The sequence below is a fragment of the Propithecus coquereli genome, unplaced genomic scaffold, assembly GCF_000956105.1.
Source record: "Propithecus coquereli isolate 6110/MARCELLA unplaced genomic scaffold, Pcoq_1.0 Scaffold26, whole genome shotgun sequence".
NCBI lineage: Eukaryota > Metazoa > Chordata > Mammalia > Primates > Indriidae > Propithecus > Propithecus coquereli.
The window spans coordinates 4,206,853-4,231,628 of NW_012148174.1; the positions used below are offsets into that span (position 1 = coordinate 4,206,853).

Here is a 24,776-nt window from a genome sequence, read left to right on the forward strand (position 1 = left end):
ATTTAGGGTGGTCTAAATAAGCATATTTATCTAAATTATATTGCAGCACTTATTGTTCATTTAGAGTGTGGTATGCTTGGCTCTTTATCATAGGTCAGCTACTGTGAAAGAAAAGAGATGAAAGTTCTTGCCCTAAGGGCGTAACAAACCTGAAGCGTTGGGCATGATCCAATCTGTGCATACACACACACACACACACACACACACACACACACACACACACACACACACGAGGGAGAATGTTTCCTGCAGTAATCGGTTATAAGCGGTTATTGCCGTGGGAATGCCCTACGGGGCAAAGGAAGTTTCAAGACATTTTGTAGAGATAGGGGCCTCATAATTAGAAAAGCATTCCTGTATAAAAAAGGCAAAAAAGTGTATATTTAAGGAAATAGATAATAGTCAAGTGAATTACTGGAAGCTTAAAAGTAGTTTAAAGAGACGAAGATTAAAGCAAGGGTGCAGATAGATTGGCATGCATGCCAACAAAAGAGGTAATTCTACAGAGAAGATGGTTGAAGATATGAAAATAAGAGGTAATTAGAGCCAAAGTTCTGCTTCGCCTCTGCAACTGGAATGGCAGGACTAAATTCAAAGAACTCGAGGCCCAATAGTGAAAGGTTTGACCTTTCAGGAGGAAACATAAAGGGCTAACCACTGAAACTTCATGGATTTTGTAAACTGGATTATGTACCTGCAAATTGATTGAAAAATTAGTGGTTAAAATAAAGACCAGACAGAAAGACAGCTTGTCTTCTGAAATCAATCAGAAATAATAAAACATGGGCTCTGGGCATGAATATGCCTGAACAGGGATATTTGATATTTTTTTTTAGTTAAATCTATATGTTTATATTCTCATCAGAGACACAAGGGTGGGAGTGGGCTTCTCACTTCTTGAATAAATGCTTAGAAATAAACATTAGCAAGAATTTGGAAGAAGCTTTTAGGATAGGAAAATCTCTTTTAATTTTGAACGGCGTATCCCTGGGTCTCCCAGAATGTCCAACTCCTCTGTTCTTACTGGGGCAGTTTTAGCATCTCACCTGTTGATCAATATTTTCTGTAAGATGAACTCGTTTACTTGCTATGCATACGGTGCACGGCCTTGCACTCCTGCACACATAAACCGAAAATATTTTTCATCATGTCTTAGAATGGGACACACCACTCCCTCCTGGAGTTTGAGGGTGAATGCAGGGAAAAGGAAACTTGACTGGCCAAGCAGGTTCTTGGTTTTTTCTTAAACTTTTTCAGTTGTACTAAATCCTGACCAACCAAAGAAGCTCTCAAGGGGATGTTCTGGGGGAAGGAGGGTAGAAACATCTTGAGAACTATTCACATACGTAAGACAAACGTCTTCCACTGAGGTTTTAAAAAGAGTTCCTTTAAACTAGAACATGCGTCGGGCTGGTGCTTGTTCAGGTAACCAAAGGCCTGCCCGGGCAGACCCCAGTCGGTGCACAGCAGACACAGAGGGAGGCATCTTGGGAATTATGTTTTTGTTGGTTGTTTTAGTTAGTTTTAAAAATCCCTTCTTAACACATTACCACTAGCACCTTCCCATTCTTTAGTTCAACTTAGGAAAAAAAGAATTATTATTACCCAGCTGCTGAGCTCATGTTAGAAGGCAGGAAGGCACAAGAAGCTCTCTCCAGGTTTCCCCCGGGGGCAGGTCTGTGGTTTGCATCTAGAAATTTGGCCAGTGAGTTGATAAACATTTTTCACCCTCCTCCCACGTTTTTTTTTTCCATTTTAAAAGATAAGGGTGGGTTAAGAGGGAATTGAATATAACAGAGCACCTTATTATTTCCCTTTCTTTCTGTTTGCTAACTAGGAAAGTCCATCAGTTCGATAATGGAGGAGAACAATGACTCCACGGAGAACCCCCCACAGAGCCAAGGGAGGCAGAACGCCATCAAGTGTGGGTGGCTGAGGAAGCAAGGAGGCTTTGTCAAGACTTGGCATACTCGCTGGTTTGTGCTCAAGGGGGATCAGCTCTATTATTTCAAGGATGAAGATGAAACCAAGCCCTTGGTGAGTAGGAGAAAACGAAAAGCATTGTGGTCCCAAGAGACCCAAGAAATAAAGTGATTTGCTAGAAACCGATGGAGACTCAGGTCAAACCAAATCCCCGGTCTCCTTCCGTTCACAGGCATCTTTCACACTTTTCCCATTGTTTGCTTGGAGTCAGAGACAATGAACTTGCTAATTGAGGCCAAGAGGCGAATTATACTTGTCCAATATTAATTTTAATCTTTACTAAGCTAGAACAGAATGAGTCCCTCTAGCAAACTGACTTCATGAGAAAATTTTAATGCACCTCTGCTAGAAAATATATTGTAGCCAAAACATCTTTTCCCCCTCTCAGGAATAAGTTGAAAGCATAGATTTGAAGGAAAACTATAAGCACGACTTTCAGTAATTTCTGAGACATCTTCCGTGTCAATTCTCTGAGGCTTCCCTCCACCTTAACTCACATAAAATATGGATGTGGTGCTAAACTGAACAACATTGATGCATTCAGCCAGCGTACATAATATACTCCTCCGAGAATAGTCTCTCTGTCTCTGTGTAGTTCCTTGGTGGTCCTTTATTTGCTTATTTACTTACTTTCTCAGCCACAAGTCTCAAGACTGCAATGAGAAAGAAGAAAAATCTCCACCTGCATTTTTGTAACTGCAGTCAGTAGCTCTCCCAGCTGGGATGATTGCTTATCAATTGATGAAAGGAGATGCGAACTGAAGCATCACCTCTGTGTTTTTCCTTCATCTACTTGTAAGATAAATAAATGAGAGAAGAAACATTTCAGATTAGTTTATATAAACAACCATAACAGTATGTTCCTGAGGCTATTTCCTCTTGTGTTCAAGTTCAAGAACTTCATTAGGAATTTGGATCAGGGTTCTGCTTTACTATTTAAATTCCTGAGGCATTATAATTTCGCAAGGTTCTCATTCCTCTCATTGAATTAAATAAAAATAGCAACGAAAGTACATACTAGAAACCCCAGTCATTTTTCGAAATTGCTACTACTTTTTGAGCATTTACTATGCCAGACATCAGACTAGGAACTTACATAAATTATTTTATGAAATACTTAAAATAATATGACCAGATAGATATTATTAACCCTATTTATGCATGAAGAAACCAAGGTTTAGGTATAATACAGATTACCCAAAGTTAAACAGACAGTGGTGCCATAATTTGCCTCTAGGTAAGCCCAAGTTCATACGGTTTAAGCCCAAGAACTTATAAGTAAATTATTAATAAGAATGCCCCATATTGGTATCGTGACAGTTATAGTACATTTCCATATCTATTTCATTAGTTATTGCAAACCAATGGGGAATATGGAGACTATTATTACCGATGAAGAAATTGTGACTTAGAGATATGAAGTGACATGACCAAGATCATATAATCATGTAAAGATCAGAGGCAAAGTAGTGGGTTTTCTGTCTCTTATCCTCTATGGTTCTTTTCTCATTGCACCATGTAGTACTATATAACATTCAAAGTAAGGTATTATGTTGAACATAAAACTGTTTTTACCAAACGCAGAGAAAGGGATCAGCTTAATGTGAAAAAAAAGTGGAAGTTGGGGGATCCAATGTGGGGACTTTGATACGGAGGAACACATTGAATTTGATAGAAATATGAATAAGATTCAATGTTTGATCCTATGGACTCTTCTGGGATAGGTTGTTAACCAGAATGGGTACAAATTAAGTGATTAATTAGGCATGATCCAGGACCTAAACAGGCCATTAGGGGAGCGCACGAGATTCAGGAGCTAAGTGAGTAGAGAAGTGAAAGCAGACCAAAGAAATGTGACTCTTTGGTGAGTTCGGAGTGTCTTCTAGTAATGAAGGTCAGACACAGTGGGTCGAGCCTGAGGCCAGTGTTTCTCAAATTTGAGAACTTGCAGATGTCAGAGAATATGTACACGAACCCCAGTTTGAGGAACTCAGCCCCAAACTGTCCAAAAAGAATATTCCTATATTGCCTGGGCTAAATTCCTCTGCGTAATTTCTCACAAATAGTATTCAGTACAATGCGGTTATTTTGATAAAAAGTAGAAATATAAATAAGAAAAAGCAAAAATTTCTGATTAATTTAAATGAAAATCTGCCTCAAAATGAAAATTACCTTAATTCATAATATTTCTAAGATAAATAGTATTTTTATATTAGTATGTTATTAATAGTAGTATTTGTAGACTTAAAATAACTCAAATTTACAAAATAGAGTTGTAGTGATAATAAAGTACTAATTCTTTTACAAACCAAAGGTAGATAGACCATCACCATCCCCTCAGAAAAGGTTTTTGAATTTTTGTTTCTACATATTATTTGTTAAAGATTGATAATTAATAAAGCAGTTAAAATTGGGGGTAAATAACTTTGCATTATTATCTTTATTATTTTTCACAGGAATTCAAGCACTGGGAATTTTAACATTGTGCTTTTTCATTTTTATATTTTACACTAATGTGTAAACTCATGCACACAAAATCAGATTTCTGTATCAGAGGACACTTAGTAATTTTAAAACATCCCATATTGTCCAATGAACAGACTCATTCATTACTTTAAAGTGGATTCTTTAAGCGAGGGTAGATGCCTGGCACATTGTAACTGCAAATAGCATGTTTTTGAATGAGTGAGTGAGTGAGTCAATGAAGGTATCTATAGCCATGCAGCAACAGGTCCAGGACCAGGCACTGTGAGTAGAATTGGCTATTCTCAACTTCATATATCAAAATCATAACTCTATTTAAAACAAAAAAAATTTAAACACGTTAAATAAGCCCTGGAATGATGTATTATAGGACAACTTTTAAGGAATTAAATACCTGAGTGAAGAATAATAGAGCATCTTGAAAAATGTTAAAAGTGGAAAAAAATTTGACTGTCACAAGATCCATCATTTCGTAGTTGAGTAGCATGTGTGTGTTTATGAGTGCATGCATGTGATTGTGTGTATATCTGTGCAGAGCAGACAAAGGGACATTGTTTACAAGTGGCTGATGGGGAACTAAAAATCAGCTCCATGCTCCTAATCCATGCTCCTTCTGCTTTGCTTTCTGTCCTCTCATCAGTCCTCAGCTTGGTTGTTTATTTTCATCCTCAGTGTGGTACTTCCAAGGTAAGAATAAATGCCCTTGATCTTCATATATATTGATGAGGGCTACTTCAATAATATGGGGGAAACATCATCAATAAAATTTTAAAAACTCACTCTTTTATTAATACTCATTCCTAGCTAGCTAGAAAGTTTCAATAAACCTAATCTGCTTTTGTTTTCCTCTCTTAGAAGGCACTTCTAAAATAAGAGTATAAAACCCTTGAAATTTGTCTCCCTTCTGTTCTAGATTAAGGTTCACAGTTTATTTTAGTAAAAATGTTCGCCGAGTTTTTTTCTTAATAAAAAGAGTCAAATCAAATTCTTTCATAATCCTGGTTATGCAAAACTGCTCATCTGTTGGGGGAAATATATAAACAAAATTATAATCACGACAGGCTACCACGTAAATACTAAATGCTCTGAAAATGCAGGTGCAGCCAGAACCAAGGAGTGCGTGACGACTGTCTAGAGGGGTTGGGAAGGGCTACACAAGGCAAGAGGTGGCCCTTAATGGGGTTTTGAAGATTGGTGGGAGTATAAATTGGGGAAAGTAATTCAGAGCACAAAATGGAGTTGTAAAATAGACATCTGTGGATAGCTCCATAATGATGTGAGGATGGTGATATGGAAGAAACGTGGTTTGAGAGATGGATGGGGCCACGGTGGAAAGGGATTTGTTTGCTGCGCGAGACCGGATTCTCCAGGAGGCAATGAACGGGAAGCCACTTCCAGATCTCCTGTAGCTCTCAAGCTGCACAAGTTTGTTAACCTTTTAGAAAGGAATCATGGCAGTTGTTTCCTAATCTGTTGAAAACCTCAGTTAATGAATATGATTTTCTCAATTAGGTTTTTCTTCCATTTGTGTTTTCAATTTTTATCTCTATGAGAACATAATGTATCTTATTTAGTACATTATGTACTTAATTATGAGCTTAATATTGATGTATCATCTTATTATTCAAATTGCACATTGTCTTCCAAATATTCAACAACTTGCACAAGTTTGAGGACTTAGAAAGTTTCACTGCCATTTTTCTTATATTTTCTTTTTAGGCAAAAGGCAAAAGTGTCTCTAGGTTCTACTCTTTCTGGGGATAGTACCAGATTTGTAAGCAATGACTATCCAGCCCTTAGCCAAGGTTCCCTGGCAGCATATTAGAGGCCTATGTCAAAATATATCTATTTCATATTTAAAATAAAGCAAACTAAATATCTTTACTATAAAACAATGTGCTGAAATAAAGAATTAGGGAATGGGGTGGCAGATTTCTTCTACGTAGAGAGGTCCAGGGTTGGAGAAGGAGGACAGCAGGTGCAAAGGCCCAGGGGTGGAAAAGAGGTTAGTGCGTATGGACACCAAAAAGAGGTCAGTGTGCCTGAGGCAGATTCGGTGCAGTGAGAGGGACTAGAGAAGAGTTTACAGCTATAGGCAGGGGCCTGAGAATATTTTTTCCCTAGCATACAATGGAAAATTGTATTGAAGAGTTTTAAGAAAAAGAGTGATATGATCTGATATATGTTTAAGTAATTCACTGTGTATGTTATATAGAGAATGGGCTTCAACAGAGCATGAAAAGAGCGGGGAGGCCAGTTATAAAGGCCATTGTGTTCTGCAGGTGAGGAGAAGGGAGATGGGGCCTTCATCTATTAAAGAAAAAGGCCTAGCAGACACAGCACATTCAATTGTGCTGTAGAATAAGATTTGTATTATAGTGCCTTAGAGAAATCACTTATCTTCCTTTGGAAGGCTGAAAGCCTACAGGATATTTGAATCACACATGGCAAAGTATTTTCATAGTTCAAGCATTTCTGTGCTAAGCTACTCACTTGAAGAACTTGTCCTGTGTCTCTTTCATGATGTGGTTTCCATCAATATGCTTGTCTTATTGATGCCAGGCACATAGAATATGCTATATTTACTCGACTCTGTGAGCAGCTCCCACAAAAACTTGGAAAAAAAAAAAAATTCCCAGGGCAATGTATTCAAATTGATGCATGCCTTGAAAAACCTTTTCAGTTTTGCATTCTGGTCATCTTTTGCTAAAAGAATGTAAAAAATGGATTTTCAAAATAGACTTTCTTTTCCAGAAAGATCATTGGTAAATGATGGATGAAATTCAAATATGATCTTAGGGTGGCTTTTGCAGCACAAAAGACTATACTCATTTTGTTCAAACACTGAAGTATTTTAATGACATGTTGAGCATTTTAATTTTATTCATTTTTGATTAATTCTTCTTAATGTTCTAAAGAGGCTTTTGTTTCCTTTATGTTGTTCACTAGTCTATACTTTTAGTTTGTTGTATTGTTTTCTGTTTCCCAACTGAAATGTAACTACTAGGGAAGTGAAATAATGTCTATTCTGTGCAAAGTTACTTATAGTTCTTGGTGTATAATAGGTGCTCAGTAAATATTTGTTGACTGAATGGACACTTAGAAATAAACTTTGGTATTTCTAGTATATCAAAATCCATTTAGTAGAAAACTATTTGCTTGTTATTATATGCAGCAACTTCTTATATTTAAACCTTTTCTTTATCTCACTTTATATTAAAGCAAGTTTTTTTAGTCCCAGCAGTATGGACAGAGGCTGGAAAATTCTTTGTTGTGTGTATGTCTTGCGCACTGTGTTGTGTGTGTGTGTTTGGCAGCTTCCCTGGCCTCTACCCACTATGTGCTATAACAAACCCCAGGTGTGACAACCCAAAATCTCTCTAGACATTTCCACATCCCCTCACTTGAAAATCACTGTATTAAAGAATTGTTTTCACAATATGCAAGTGATGATGTTGAAAATATCTGGGTTCTGAGCCATTGAATACTGAATTTTGGCATTTTCTATGTGGAATGTTTTATTTAAACATGTTAATTAATTAAAATATTTTAATAGCATATTTTATCAAGAAGCTAAATAGAAATGAAAATAATCTTTTTCTTGTGACTGGAAAAGCTATTTCAAGGGTTCACAGATGCTCTAAAGCTGTGAATTCATAGAAATTAACACTTTCAATAAGATTCTCCTTTGCTGGCAACAAAATATTAGCATATGAATCCAATTTCCCAAGAGGAGAATATAGAAAATTCCTAGGAGGCAAAATTGGTTCAACTGCAGTCATTAGAACTATTACTTGCATAGGAAGGAGAGAGAACAGAGTTCAATTAAGAACCCACAAAGGCCCAGGATTTTTCAAAGACTTTGGGAAGATAGCCAGCGTCTTTTTGTGTTATAGAGCTTTTAGTGGGCTGTTTACATTGCCATTTCCAGAATTTTGTCTTTTTTTTTTTTTATTATTTATCAAAGTAAACCATGGTACAGATAAAACTCTGCATGGAACATGAAAAAGGAAGTAGCATTTGAAGGGGAAAATATATCATATCTCACATAATTCCCTAGGCAAGACGCGATAATCAAAGCGAAGGACCACACAGACGGTTTGTAATGAATCTCGACACTTCTGAGCAAAACACAAAAGTTTAAGGGTGGATTTGGTTGGCCGTAGTGAGAAGGTGACTTCAAGACTCACAGAGCGATTAATCGCTCCTCCACGAACTGTTTCGTTTTACTCAGACAAGTTGGCTAATTGGATAAATCGATAAAGCATAATCCTATTTTGGGAAGAAGCTGTAGAGATGTCCCTGGTGCTCCATAGACCTGTTTTCACACAAAAACGTGATGATTGTATTATCCCCTCCCCTCCACTCATCACAGTACCATCACTTTCGCTCAGGCAATTCACATCTTAGTCTATGTTCAAGTTATTTTATTAATCTGATTCTAAATTAAGAAATCAAAAATGAAAGCAAATAGAACAGCGATGCATAAATAAGTTCAAGATTATGTAATGTGTTGTCTCATACTAAATTCTCAGTGGTTTTAATTCAGCTGAGTTGGGGAGTCAAACAGTGGCCTCTCTCTTAACGCAGTGGCAAGTTTTCCATGTTTTTCTCTTGGTGTCCTATTCTAAGTTCCTCAGTTCTTGATGAAAGGCACTTTCATTTTAGGTCCCGTACTACTGAATTTTAGAGAAAAATCTTGCAATGCTCATTTTGAGAGATGACACTGAGAAAATTATCATTGATTAGTCATTATTACTTCACTACATCAACCTCTTCTATTTTAAGGTCCAATAGTGATTATTTTATATTTCAAGCTAATAAAAACCTACCTTCAGTGACACTTATGAGCAAAAATACTGCTTTCTTAAATGTACCAGCCCATTTATTTTGTTCTACCTCTTGATACTGTGAGGAAATAAACTACTCAGTCTTCGTAAGCAAGCTCATATTTTCCATTTTCCGAAGAAACTAAAATTAAAATTTTACTTAATTAGCATACCCTTTTGTCCCTTATTAATTTGGAGGATAAGAAAATCACATAATAAATTGTCTTTGATAAGGTCATTTATTTCAACTGCTGAATACTTAAGAGCATATGCAAGTGTTTGACCTTGGAAATTCATCTGTGCAGGGACTGTTCTTCCTTTGGGCTTCTATTTGCTGCTGACAGCTGTAGCTTAGGTGTGATCACTTATCATCCTTGATACCTTCCTCCATATAATAGCTTACTAACTTTATCCTTGAATAATATTTTAGATACAAAAGTTTTCCTTATGTTTTTCAAAGCATCTTTGTAAAGATAATTTAAATACTAAATATCTTTATTTTTAATGCATAGTTATGTGTGTTTCTGAGTAAGAAAAAGAAAACCAGTTAAGGCTTTTAAGATCATCATAAGGCTATTTGGCCTCTCAGTTCTCAGCTGATGGTCAAACCGAAACCAAAATCATCATCAATAGTACAGTTTATAAGGAAACTTGATGTAAAAAAATCTTCATTCACACATTCATTCTTTCGTTCATGTTTAGATTTCAATTTCTTCATGTTTCTGGCATTGTATTGGTGCTAGTGATAAACTTAGGAGATTACACCAATGGTTCCTTTGTGTACCTGCACTGCACTAATGGGGCTTGGAATTTGGTATTGGACAGAGACATAAGTACATGCATGTAAATTGTAGCTATGCTAAGAAAGAGAAAGTCTTGAGGCAGTGAGAAGACTTAATAGGAGAATCTGACCTAAACTGGCCAGTCGAGGATGTGTTCATTAAGAGAATGACATTTGAGTTCAGGTGTCAATGAATAATTGGATGTAAACTTGGGCAGGTGGGGTGGCAGGGGAACAGCGGTGGTGGGGGGGGATTGTTCAAGCAGAGGGAGCAGTATGTGAGAAGGCCCTGTGGCAGGAGGCATTAAATAAGGCTGGCATAGCAGGGGCAGCATGAGGGGCACAAATGGACCATATGAAAAAACACTGGTCTTTATTAAGACAACAATGGAAAGTTCTCTTGATAGATTAAAAGTTTTGCATATTTGAAAGTTCACCTTATCTGCAGATGGAGGAGAGTCTATAAGGAAGCTAAGAGAAGATTCAGGAAGATTTCAGAGGCCTGGAAATGGGGAAGGTGGGTTAAACCAAAGAGGTGACAATTGAGATGAAAAAAAGTGGATTGACTCCAGACCATGCAAAGAATAAAAGTCAACAAACAGTATCCAGGGATGGATTAGACCAGGTGGTTACAAGACGGAGGTTTGCAGCCAGTGTGACCAGATGACTCTGGGTCCTACGCTCTTAGAAATAGAACACTGCAGGGGGACCAGGTTTTGCCTTGCAAAGTTAGGTTACTAGAGGATGATGAACTGGGCTCTCTGAATCAGTTAAGTATCGATATAATTTTTATCTTCAAAATTTAAGCTTTCATTAGTACAACAGTACAACAGCATGTCTTATTATTGCCCGAGTTGCTGCCTGGTAATACACTGAGCAAAAAGGATACTTACTCACCTTTCCCAGTATTTTTAGAATGGCTAAAAATGTGGTATGCATCTTTGCAAATCCTGATAAGGTAGATCAGTAAATATCACATTCTTTGGGCAGAATTCAGGCTGTAGAACAAGACATTGCCTTAGTCTACAAAAACCAATGATGTCAAAACTGAACTGGAACTAGAGATTTCCTGTTTTCCAGTAACAGACTTAGATAACTCATTTTGCATGAATGAGATACTTTGAACTGGGGTGACTACCATCGATGATGTTTCCCTCTGCATGTTGAAATGAGACATGCCTCGTCAGCCTGTTATTTATCCTGCCTGCTGTAGAAATCTCTAGCTGTTTAATAGTTGGAAGAAAACTATGGCTATATCTTTAAGAAAAAAAAAGCTAGATGAGACAAATCACTGAAGAATTACCCATGGTCCATAAACACATGAAAAATTCTTTTATTAATGTTAAATAAATTTGAAATGACATGATTGGAATTAATCTTCTTAACCAGCAATAGGTGACTTGGCGAGATAAATTCTATCCATACATTGGAACACTAAACAGCAATTAAAATGTTCTTGCACATGAATACCTAATGAGAAGGAGAAAATGTTCATGATATTTGCAGTTAAAAAGATATATGTGTCATCTCATTTTGAAATTTTAATTGCACTTAGATATATGGCTATGGGCATTTACACATACACACAAAGAACCAAAGCGGAAAGTATTCACTCCAAAGTGTTAACAGTGCTTGTTTGTGTGTATTACAATATGGGTGATTTTTATTTTATTCTTTGTCATGTCTAGATCTTCCATGTTTTTTGTGATACATCATTTCATATTATTTTTGTCATAAAATTACAGAAAATGAGAGATGATTTTTCCTATCAAATTGGAAAATATATTTTTAATCATAATGTATTGTCATAACTTCAGGGAAATATATTGTTAAAAACTTTTAATCTAATACAATCATTCCAGATGGGAGGTCTACTGTCTACCTGAAAACCTTAAAGTATCTATACTCTTTGACCTAACAATTCCACAAAAATAATAACAATTTATTATAAGGAAATAGAGAAGTTGACAAATATTTTCTTACATGGTGTTTATATGGTTTTCTATAGGCAAATAGTTAGAAACAATAAAATATGGAGATACTTTAAACAAATTATGTTGCATTCATATAAGAGCTGCTATGCAGTCATTTAGTCATGTTGTAAGAATACTCAATGGAATGGAAAATGCTTATGAGTCATTGTTAAATTTTTAAAAAGCAGGTATTATACAGTACGTACACTAAAATCCCAACTATTTAAAATACATTTTATACGTGCACTTGGTGGAAATGAAAAGGTATACAGAGGTATATTTATAGTTATGTTTTTCTGATCAGTAAGATCATATACAGGAGGTTTAAGTTTTTTCTGTGTGTTTTTCTAAATTTCTACAAAGAGCATGCACTCAATTTAGCAGCAACAAAAAGTATCTCTCATCCTAAAAAACCTTATAAAGTTGGAGGGTGTGTGCAGTAATCAAAGTGTGTATAGGGATTGTGATAGATTTCTTCAAGAATTATACTTTGTTTAAAGTAGCTGACCTTTTCAGATTCTCCTTAAAACCTCCTCAGGAACCAGCTGCATCTTCCTTCCTCCCATGAGAGTTCTTTCGAAGTCTTTCAGGCATGCAGAAAATCATAACATTTATGTAGTGGGTACTATTCTCAGTTATTTAGATTCAGATGCAACAAAATTTATTGAGTACCTACTATGTGCCAAACGCCGTACAAAATAGCTTCACTCTTTGGGGCATCAGACCTCAAAGGGACATTTAGAATTTCTATAGAAAAAGGACAAGATGAAGATTTTTAGCATCAAAGTTTGAGTCTAGAAACTGCCACCAATTAGCTCTATAACTTGAACCAGTTACATTCTTCTGAGTCCTTGTATTCACTCATTTATTCATCATTTAGTTACTCAACGAGTGTCGACTAAGTACTAGTCCAAGCCCCAGGAATAGACCGGTGGACAAAACGAAGTTACTCTTCTCACTCTAGTCGAGTAAGACTGACATTATATAAATACCTAAATGCATACGTGCTAGATAGAGTTAAGTGCTATGGTGAACACTTAAACCAGCAAAGAGATAAGAAGGGGCTGGAAGGCAGGAGGAAAAATTGCTGTTTTATGAAGAATATCCAGACAAAGACTGATAAGGAGGCATTTTAGAAAAGAATTGAAGAACATGAGACACAATAAATACCTTACTTCCTTCATGGGTTGTTAGAAGAACTCTATGTGAGAGCTTTGCAACTGTAGAAGGGTCTCTGTAGTTCTCTGAAGTTTTTTCGCCTTTGGTAAGAGAAAGCCTGAGTTCACTTCCCTGTATCCGAGGGCATTCTCCCTTTGGAGATGGAGTAGACGTTAGAAATAGATGGAGTGAGAATAATGGTCTCTCTCAGGGCCAGAATGGTCAGACAATTTCCATTCCGCCTAAGTGGAATTAATACAGCATAGATTACAACATTCCCTATAGAGAGCTGTGTGTTCTGCATCAAATCCGCTCTAAGTCTGTTTTATCTTAGCCATAAAGGTTTTCCAAAAAAATTAAGAATTGGCCAAAAAAAAAAAAAAAAAAAAAGAAAAACCACAATCTTAATAGTTCTCTGGTATCAGGTCACCAAATGTCATGCAGCAATCAACTGTGTACCCCTTCCCTAATATCATTAATAAATTCTGTTCATTTTGATCACTTCCAGATATTTCTCTGTGGGTTTGTCTACATGCACATGTATCATAGCCTTAGCCACTCTTGGATGAATTTTAAATCATAAGGAAGGAAAAGAAAAGTTTCTGAAAACTGTCAAACTTTAATTTTGATGCTTCCTCATTTAGCCCAGGTGCTGGAGCCGTAGCTACACTGTGCCAAGTTTCGAGGGTTCAGTCCCTGTCTTGGGCTTTCCCTCAGGTGTCGATGGGGTTCAAGGAGACAGAATATGAACGTGCATGATGCCTGGTGCTGGCCGTGGACCAACCAAAACCTCTGGGGCTCGGTGTTTGTACAGGTGTGCCTCTGATTGTCTGTGGGTCTGCTCTTATACAGTGGAAGCTACAAAAGCTGCCAGAGGTAGGGGGAAGCTGAGGATGGAATGAAAATTTCTGAAGTCTTTACAGATTTAATCTATTTAAGACCCTTTTTGTTGTTAACATGGATTCTATTGTGTTATTTGTAATAAATGGCTAGAAAGTGTCTCGATCAAGTGTATGATCAAAAACATGAATTGAATTGAAGAAGAAAAGAAGAAGAGAGGGAGGGAGAGAAAGAACAAAGCAGGGGGGCGAAGGAGGCTATTGTAATATGTGACACTTTAGGACATAAATAAAACGTGTTAATACGGGATTTTTTAAGGATGCTAATTACCTAATACATCTCTGTTTTTGTCAATGAGTTGAGTGTTACAATTAGGGCAACTAGTCAAATAGTTTATATGCTGACCCCTCCTTCCCTGTGCCCTGCACTGGTATTATAGCCTCGTCTCTGGGAGACTTTATTGTGTTTTTTATTTACATATAAACATATAAACAATAGTGCTCATCTCTGTGGCCCTTTGCTTAATGTAGTACCTGATTAATAGTACCCAATTAATGTTCTTTCATATGAACCCACTAATATCACTAAACCTGAGTATTTTCTTTAGTTAAAGAGGCAGCCCAGGGTCAAGAGATGGACTCTGGAGCCAAGGTGAAGGTTTAATTTAATTAAGATTAAATAAATCCACCCTCTGAAATGAGAACTCTAAAATTATCTATTTTGTTAAACATAGACTGAACACTGGGTGCTGCTATCAACTGAGTTTTCTCTCCCTGGAGAAATTAGGGACCGTCATCAGCCAGGGGAACAGTAGTGTTATTTCTGTTGGAGTCTGGACTGTGTGCCTCCGTCTACACTGTCCCAGGCCAATTGATCCTCTTTTCAATGTCCCACGATGTTCTGGGACAGGAGTCATACTTTGTTTCAGGACTGAGTTTTTGTCACTGCTTTTGCAAATGCTTCAAATTCACTGTCAGTTATTTATCAATTTCTAAGACAATTTTATTTTCCTTTAATACGTTTTACAAAATACATACATGCCCATGCTTTTTGAAAATTAATTACTCTGGGAATGCCTTCACTTCTTTTCTAATGTGAATCCTTTTTGTTTTTCTCCGTCTTCTCTGCTCACATTACAGCAGCGGGGAAGGTGACCCAGTGCATTCCCTTGATGACTGAGGTTTTTTTGTTTGTTTGTTTGTTTGTTTTAAGTTTTAGCTTAGTTTTGTTTTTTGTTTTTTTTTTTTTTTTGAGACAGAGTCTCACTCTGTTGCCCTGGCTAGAGTGAGTGCCATGGCGTCAGCCTAGCTCACAGCAACCTCAAACTCCTGGGCTCAAGTGAGCCTACTGCCCCAGCCTCCCGAGTAGCTGGGACTACAGGCATGCGCCACCATGCCCGGCTAATTTTTTCTATATATTTTTAGTTGGCCGATTAATTTCTTTCTAATTTTTAGTAGAGGTGGGGTCTCGCTCTTGCTCAGGCTGGTCTCGAACTCCTGAGCTCAAATAATCCGCCCGCCTCGGCCTCCCAGAGAGCTAGGATTACAGACGTGAGCCACCGCGCTTGGCTGTTTTAGCTTAGTTTTAATTGACATATAATAATTATACATATTTATGGGATACAGTGTGATGTTTCAATACATATATACATTGTGTAATGATCAATGAGTTTTGCATATGCATCACTTCAAACATCTATCATTTCTTTGTGGCGAGAACATTCAAAATCCTTGTAGTTATTTTGAAATATACAATACAAGTTTTGACGAACTGAAAAGAGATCCTTCATTGCTTAGCACTATGGATTTGGTTTCAGTACAACTGCCATGACGCTGCACCTTAATAGCAATAGCTTGCTTTATTTTTACCGATTGTACAACTGGTATTTCTAGACTACGTAATGACTGGGAGCTTAAGACAACTTGAGGAACATTGTTTATCTGTGTGAGCACCTTGAGGGCATAGACCAAGTCTGAATCAACTTCTTATTGCTGAAGTCTAGTAGAGTGTTTGGCATTGGCATGATGAATTGAATTGAAGGGGTAACCGAATACCAGGCTACGAGGCGTGTATTCCTTAGAAAGCACCCATGGATTATTGAGCCAGACTAATTCATTTAGACGCAGTATCACCAGCAGAAATAGACCAGATGCAAAGCCTCTGAAATGGGTAAAGCCAAATTGGAAGTATATTAGAAATCATTTTTCCAAGGCACTTTCCAGCCTCTTGGGGAAAACGTGGCTTCCTTATTTCTCACTCATGTTGATTCCTGCTACCATGGTGACAGGTGTGCCCAGTTTCAAAGGTTTTGTGTTTGCTAGTAGCTTGCAAGATTTCCCTTCACATCCACCGAGAGTCTTTTACTGTCTCTTTCATTGTCTTCTACAGCAGTGCCTTAATTTTGGTGGCTCTTGTATTTTCTCTTGGAGAGTCAGGCTGCATGATGGTTAAAAGCATGAATCTTGGAATGAGTGAGACCTGGATTTATCCAGGCTCTTGGTGTGGTTTTCTATGGGTATGAAAGAAATAGGGAAAACTGCCTTTTGACATCAACTCACTCATCTAAAAATCATGGTAATAATAGAACAGAGGATGTTTTTAATAAAGAAAATTGAAAATAGAAAAAAAGGAATCCACTTTTGGAAAAGAATTTTATAGTAAATAATAAAAATAAGTTTGATTAGGACTTTATCTTGGAAATATAGAGTTCTACAAATAAGTATATTTCATCTAATATAAAAATAAGTTATAATTGCAACTATGTGCTTCTGCTCTGCATTAAGCTGGGAGAATAATTGAAGGAGGGCTAATGTTATACTTCAGTGTGTAAGTGAATGTTTCGTATTATAAAAGCCTTTGCTTCCCAATGTGATCTTGTAAGTGTAGGGACTTGGACAATAAATTTTCAAATAAAAAAGACTAATCTAAAGTTATTGTGAGAAACAGAGAAGATAGCATCTTTATCCATTTGGAGCAAAAGAAAATGAAGATGGAAAAGGCAAATGGACCAAGCTTACAGTTAGAATAAGAAGTCTGGGTTTTCATTTTATTTTATTCTTAAACGTGCAACCCTTTTCTTTAGAAAACCTCAGTGACAAAAAATATAATCAGATTATAATGATGAACTGAGGCAAATCAGTAGATAAAGAAGTCTGGCATCACTGTTCATAAAATAGTTCCCAAATTAGCGGGGTGTGGTGGTACGCGCCTGTAGTCCCACCTACTCAAGAGGCTGAAGCAGGAGGATTGCTTCAGCCCCAGGAGTTTGAGGTTGCAGTGAGCTATGATTGCATCACTGCACTCTAGCCTGAACAACAGAGCAAGACCCTGCCTTAGAAAAAAAAAAAAGAAGAAGAAAACAGAAATGAATCTTATGGCCCTAAATGCCTCTTTATTCTACTAAAAAGAACGATGGAAGATAGGGAGATGGCATCTTATCTGTACCACTGACTAGCCGTGTGACTTTGTGCATTTATGCAACTTCTCTGGGCTCAGTTTCCTTACCTGTACAATGAGGAAAAGGATACCTATGGCCTGAAGTTGTGAGAATTAAATTTTAATAAATATTTTTAAATATGCATTGCTTAGCAGGGATATCCCTCTGTGGTCTGGGATAATGTCTAGAGGAATTGCCTCAGGGGTACACATGTATCTTCCATACAGAAAACAATATGATTTCCTATATAATGGCTAGTTTAAACTTTACATTTGTTGGCTCTTAAAAGTTTTTATGAATATTTTTTCATAGAATATAGAGCCCTAAAGGAAGATACTAAAAATATTTTAAATTATTGACCATATTTTCTATCATTGATTAGGTTGGATCTAAGACTCTGGTGAACCCAGCCCAATAATTTTAGCCATCTTAGTTAATGATCAACTGGAATTATGACTTAATTTATATGGATGTAGAAAATCTTCCACCAAGCCTTGAGCTGCATTATATTAAAAGCATCATGTTAAGCATTCATAGGGGATACAGAGTTTAATAATGTGTGATTCCTTCGTCGAAGGGACTAAAATCTGATAAGCAAAATGAGAGTGAATATAAACAACGATACATGTAACCAAAAATATTTGTACCTCTGCAATATTCTGAAATAAAAAAAGAATAGGAGGCTATATATGCTTTCTTATAAAACAATAACCAATAAAATTATGTAGTTCCAAAGAGTACAATCACTCCAAATATTTTGATAGGAAGATCTCAGGGAGGGAAGATGATAGAATTTTGACAGGGAAGGAAAATCCAGGGGGAAGGAAATATATGTGATAAATAGAAAAGCACAAGGCATACTTATGGAACTGGAGCATTGAATATTTATAGACAATCAGTAGGAGATATATTCTTAGATTAACGGTTGGCTGCCTGTAGTTGCACTTGTTCTGGTGGAACAGGTTATTTAAAATAGCATAATATGTAGAGGTCTTTGCGATTGATTTTACATTCTGCAGAACTGAACAGTATGAATCCTGTATAATCTAGAAGACTGCTAAATAGGTACCTAAAGGGATTCTTTGCTTGCAAAAAGGAGATCAAAATTCAAGTTGGCCATGGTGTGCTATAGTTTAGGATTAACTCCTCTGATAACCATTAAATGTAAATATGTTAAAATCAATATTAAAATTATGAATTTTGATAAAATGTAGAGCTACTGGGAATAAACACTGTTAAGAAATTTTAAAAACTGCTTTACTGTGTATTTTTGAAAAAATATATATAATCCCCAATGAAATTTTTTTTATGAGGAGACATAAAGTACTTAGGGAAATTATAGAATCTTAACAAGTTCTAGAAAAGATGAGGGGTATTTCTTCATATTCTATTGATAAATAGAAAAAAATGATACAAGAAAGTATGAGAAAATTCAATGCAAGCCATGTGTTATACACTGAATTAGAAGAAATAAACTGAAGAAAAGATTAAAATCAATTTTGGGGGGATACAAGAGAAATGGAATAAGGTAGGAAAAGATTAGAAAAAAGTCTGAAAGTCTGTTTCTGTCTTTAGTTCATCAATTTATTAATATTTTGCAAAGGCAGACATTTTATTGCCTGAGATCTGAAGCAGCTTACACTTTATTCTATCTCAAAAAAAAAGTGGAGGGGGGACCCTTATATAAGAAGAAGATAAACGAACCAACATGGAACACTTTTCAGGCTAAATAATGTTCCAAAGTTACTCTCTTAAACCTTGACTCAGTGTTGACCAGCTTTGTTTTGATCAATCCTAAAATGTTATACTGTATTTCTTCCAGGATGGTCCTAATTTTTTTCAGGGCCATCCAATCTGGACCAGCCAGAAGGCAGAATGTATGTGGACTGATTCTGTGCTTAGGCACCAACCACAGTGCAAATTATACACATTTGGTCCATTGCTCCCCATTATATAACGTGCTAGGGTGAATTTTCAATGCCTTAAAAGCACTTAAATATCACGTTAACTCCTTGTGATAACATCATATATCAGGAGATTTCTTATAGTAACCTCCTTCCATATTCCATTTTAGTTTTCTACCCTTATTTTCTTTTCACCTAAACTGTATAACTTATATTTTATTTATTTGCTATATTCTTTGTCTATAAATCATGTCTTAGTTTAAACCCCTCTTAAAACGGAGACAGATTAAAATTAATTTTATAAGTGATTACTTAAGAAATAACAGTCACTGAGAGACTTCCTTGGCATTCAGCTGTGATGAATGTAATTTAATATTTAGCTCACCTAAGCAGAATTAAATAAACCTCACCAGAGTACTGTTCTATAAGGGTTGCTGCTTGCCTGGTGTGTCCATCCTGGGTGTCAGAATCTGTGCCAGAGTTCTCAGTTGACTTGAGACGTGTATCATAGCTCATGTATATCTTTAAAATTACTGGGTATTATTTTTGATAACAGTAATATCAATTGGAATATATAAACCTATGCTGTAGAATTATGTTGTAATTCTGAAATTGTTAAGCAGATGTAAGTTCACAGAGAGCAAAACAGTGATTATACAGTCTCTAGTATTAATTGTGTATCCTTCCCACAAGGAATTAGTGAAAAATCTTAGTCAGTTTAGGGAACCTATTTTATCAAACAGTAAATGTTTTTAATTCATGTAAACATGGTGAGGGTGTGAACTCTGCAAAAACATGCTCATTAAGTGTATTCTTTATATTATTTATCGTGGAAAAATAATTATTATTGTGTTTATCCCAAGACAGCATCTTTGGCTGGTTTTGAACAAAGTCTAGCTTGTTTGTGTATTTGTATTTCTCTAATGCCGGAAGGGTGCGTATTTTAATTATATGCCTCAAAGCAGATCAGGAGCCTGGAAAACTTAAAGAGTTTTAATAGCCATGAACTGATACCTTTACAGGAAGACAAACCTTTATGCCTTTTCTGCATCACCGGTTTCTTCATTTCGTTTTCCAGCCAGAAACCAAAGGCATGAAACTATATTAATCCAGAAGTTGAGAAGCATATTTAAAATAAAGGATTTGAAGTTATCTTAGCAATAGTTTTCCTGGAATTTCCAAGTAGTTATATTGTGACTGACAGGCAGTTAAGTAAAGCATAGTCTGTGATTGCAAAAACTTTGTTGATTCTAGCTTTACTAAAATTCTTTGTTTTTGCAATTTCTGACCTTTGAAAGAAAACATTAGTGTTAACAGTTTATGATAATCTTGTTAGGATTCTCTTATTTATAATATTTGAGACATTTCTAATGTTTAATACCTCTTAATATTCTAATATTCTCTCATTGGGCATGACTCTGTAAATTATAAGGTCTAGAAAAATAGACTTTACAGTAGATATTAGGTTGTTTGTATTTTTCTGTGTGTGTATTTTTGTCTTTTATTCCTAGTTTTGCAAAGCCTCTCTCATTTGCTTATTTGTATTTTTGCTCCCTTTTAGAAATAAAACTTTTTTCTCTAAAACCCACATTATAAAATATAAACCTTCACATTTATCATATTTACATAACCAACTAGTAGTAGGAAATCATAACCGTTTTTATGTGTCTATATATTTATATACCTATGTTAAATATATATTTGTATAGCTATGTGTTCAATATATTTAAATGTTAAATATACCTACAATCCATATATAAACCTATATGTGGGTTATAGATACGGTAAATATATCTATATATTCATATGTGAATCTCTCTATATATATACAGATATATTTATAAATATAGTATATATGAATGGATAATATATTTAACATTTTTAAGTAAAATTTCAAATGTTCAAAGGAGTATGCAGGAAAATATGTCCTTCCTACTTCTGTTCCTCAGCCACCAGTTGCCCTCCCAGAAACGATCCTGTGATTACGTTTTTACATATTTTCCCAGAGATGTCCAGTGCACACACAAATATGAACATGTATTTTTCCTCTTTTTTATAAAGATGTAGCATATAATTGAGTTTCACTTGATTTTCCAACTTGGTTGCCTTTTAATAGGTAATAGTTGAGTTTAGCCCATTTACAATATGTTGATAATGATCGATGTGGTAAATCTGTCATGTTCTTTTACATTATGCTTTAAGTTTGTAGAGAATATTGTTTCAATATTTAGCTCTTTGCATTTGGGTTTCCTTTGTTTTGTGTGTATTTCTTCCGTTACTATGAAAATTTTACTCAAGGAGATAACTTTAAGCTAGAAATTTATAAAATCTTTAATTCTCTATTTTTTACACAGTATCTGTTTACTCTCTAAAAGAAGCAGTGATTATGTTAGCATATTTCTCTCACTACCCTTCCTTTTCCATGCCCAATTTTGTTGTTAATGTTTGATTTCTTAATGTATACATTTATGTTGTTAAATAGACTGGAATTTCTCCAATTAATCAGCTTTGAATGATATGTTTTTTCAACTAGCTGTAAGAGAAAAGTAAATTCATATTTTAAAACTTTTCCAACCTCTCTGTTTATTTCCTTGTCTATTTCCTGTTTATTTCCATGTCTATTTCCTGTTTATTTCCTTGTTTATTTCCTGCTTATTTCCTAATTTTGTTAGCATTGTCTAGCATCTCTAGCATCGTCTGGATGTATAGCATTTATAAAAAATTCTATAACCTTAATCCCCACATATGTTTTAGTGAAATAGATTCAATGTTCACTTATAATCATTTTGCTATAGTTCTCCCATCTTTTCCCATTTGACAAAAATTATTACTCAAGTCATTTCTTCGACATGAGCTCATAGCAGCATCCCTTGGTTTTGCTTGTTCAAATATCTTACTCTAGTGAACAACAGTTTTGGTGAATGCAAATTTTTTGGATCATATTTTATGTCAAGGTCTTGGTCACCATTTTTCCTACTATCTTCTAATGTTGAATATTGTGTTAGAGAAAACTGAGGTCAGATTGATTTTTAGCCCCTTCAAAATGATTTGATTTTTCTGCATGGCTGCTGAAAGAATTTTTTCTTTACTAAAAAAAATAATGTAACTAGGATACATCTCAGTGTGAAATAATTCTGAATCTGTCTTTTGTATCCATAGATCCAATTCTTCCTTTATTTATGGAACTTTCCTTGAACTTATATTTTAATATTTTGTGTTTTCCTTTTTCTGATTTCCATATCTATCATTTTGTAGCCCATTTAACTCTTTCTAATTTTGTCTTTATTTCTCTAATGTTTTCATTTGTATCTTTCCACTCCTTTCCTGAACTTTATCAGCTTATGATTCATCTATATTAGTTTACTTACGATCTGTTCTCTAGTCTCTTACATAGCCTTGTGGTCATATAAAAATTGGGCTTGTATTACTATTTAAAAAAGAATGACAAAATATATATTGATAGACGACTAGCAGTTTCTGTCACACATAAAGCCTGACCTTTAGAGAAAATTTTTCTTATCCTAAGTAAGCTATGTGTCACGTAACTGGGGACCTGGGAACACGTGTTGTGCCAAGAGCTACCTTTCTTCTGTTGGTAAAAGAATAAAGAGAGATGCTTGGAACGGGGGACATTTTCTTGCATTTTTCTGGAACAAGGCCTCAGAACCCCATTTCACTGGATTTTATTTAATAAGAGAGAACCTAAGGTAGATTATACACATTTTAAAGTAAATATAAAAGGAAAATATCCTCGTGATCTCAGTATGTTTTAAGCCTTTAGTGTCATGTATGTACAGTGGACATTTAGAATTTGATTTTCTGTTAACAGGTATGCAGCCTGCCATGTCTGCATCAACTAATAGAAAATTAATGTCTAATGACAGTGTCCAATAAAATGCCTCTCCAAGCTCCATTTAGCTCTGCAATTCCAATTATCTTGTGCTATATGTTTCTTCACGGCATGGGGTGCCATTTACAGATTTATATATAAATGTTTTAGAATATCAGAAGTTAAAATTAGATTTCATTTTCCCTAGTGAGATAACAGATGTTCTAGGATGCTAATTACCCTAGGAACAGTATTATTTGCTTTGAATATATTAGGCTCATTAATTTATTTTCCTTTTAGCTTTGTTCCAGTGGATAACATTTTTTTCCTTTGTATGTATGTTGCCTCAAGGGAAAAATAATAACGAGCACACTGTTGTCTAGTGCTTACTGTTTTTAGCTGCTAGCGAAACCTGGCTATTAAAATGTTTAGTATATGTGAACTTACAGTGTTACCAGGCTACCCATATGGAAATCTTGGCCTCTCTCTCATTAACAGTTTATCTGAATGGCTGTCTATGTTTTCCTTTGCTTTTCTCACTGTGTGTCATTTCTTTGGCTATCTCTCTGACTCTCTTTCTCTCTTGATATGTATCTTTTGGGTTATCTGTCAATCTAATTATAAATTAAACATAGAGGAGGCCTGTGCTTTGGATGGCATTTACTTTTCTGGATTATATCAGAATATTTAGAAAGTTACCCAATGCAAATGATTTTTGGTAAATTAGCATATAGTCTACTCTTTTCTCACCAAGTATTTATTCAGTGTCTTTCGTTAGTGTAGAACTACACTATCATGTATTTAAATTGGGCAGTTTCTTTGAACTCTAGGCATCTGCAAGGTTGTAAAATTTTAATGAAGATTGCTCCTTGAACTGACCTCTCAATATTCTTTGCCATATGTAAAATACACAATTTCTTGCCAAGAAATTCTTCTAGCAGAGTGATATTTACAATTACTGGGTATCTTACCTTTTTACCTTGCAGCCCTTCTCGCCTACCAATATATCCAGGAAATTAGAATACAATTTTATATTCAGACTTTAGCTTTTGTTCACTTTTAATTAACAACTGTAGATAATAGTTCAAAAGAGATACTTTTAGAATAGGTACAGTTCCTGTGTGCTTCCTAAAATACTTTGGGAGCCTGTTTTCTCCTCTCTAAAGTTAAGCTCTGGGTTTTAGATTGGCTCTACAACCAGATCCCTCAGGTTACGCAACCACGTGAATCAACATGTTTTTCTTTTTCCAAGTAAATATTTCTTTTATTTTTATCATAGATACGTCCTTAATTGTTTCCCCAGCCACCTTCTGAGGAAACATTCCCCTTTCTGAACATACTGATCACTGTTTTTATTATTTCTTCTATCTGAATGACTTGACATTATACTTGAATGCATTGTGCAGCCGATGTTTTGCATGTAGTAATTAGCAGTCTAATTAGCAAACTAAAGGGTGAAAAAAATCTCACAAATAGTTTGGTCCCTTTTCAGTCAATAGGTATTATATATTGATGTGCATAATGTGCAGTGGAGTAATAAAACTGTATCTTGTCTTAGT

General features: G+C 35.5%; 1 protein-coding gene across 1 annotated transcript in view; it reads left to right on the plus strand.

The window, feature by feature from the left end:
- The window catches only part of ARHGAP24 (Rho GTPase activating protein 24), a 332,868-nt gene that overhangs the window by 59,767 nt on the left and 248,325 nt on the right, over positions 1-24,776 (plus strand). Inside the window, exon 2 of the mRNA XM_012647248.1 lies at positions 1,838-2,037. Within this exon, the coding sequence (XP_012502702.1) occupies positions 1,858-2,037 (180 nt within the window). The 5' untranslated portion in view covers positions 1,838-1,857. The remainder of the gene's footprint in view (positions 1-1,837; positions 2,038-24,776) is intronic.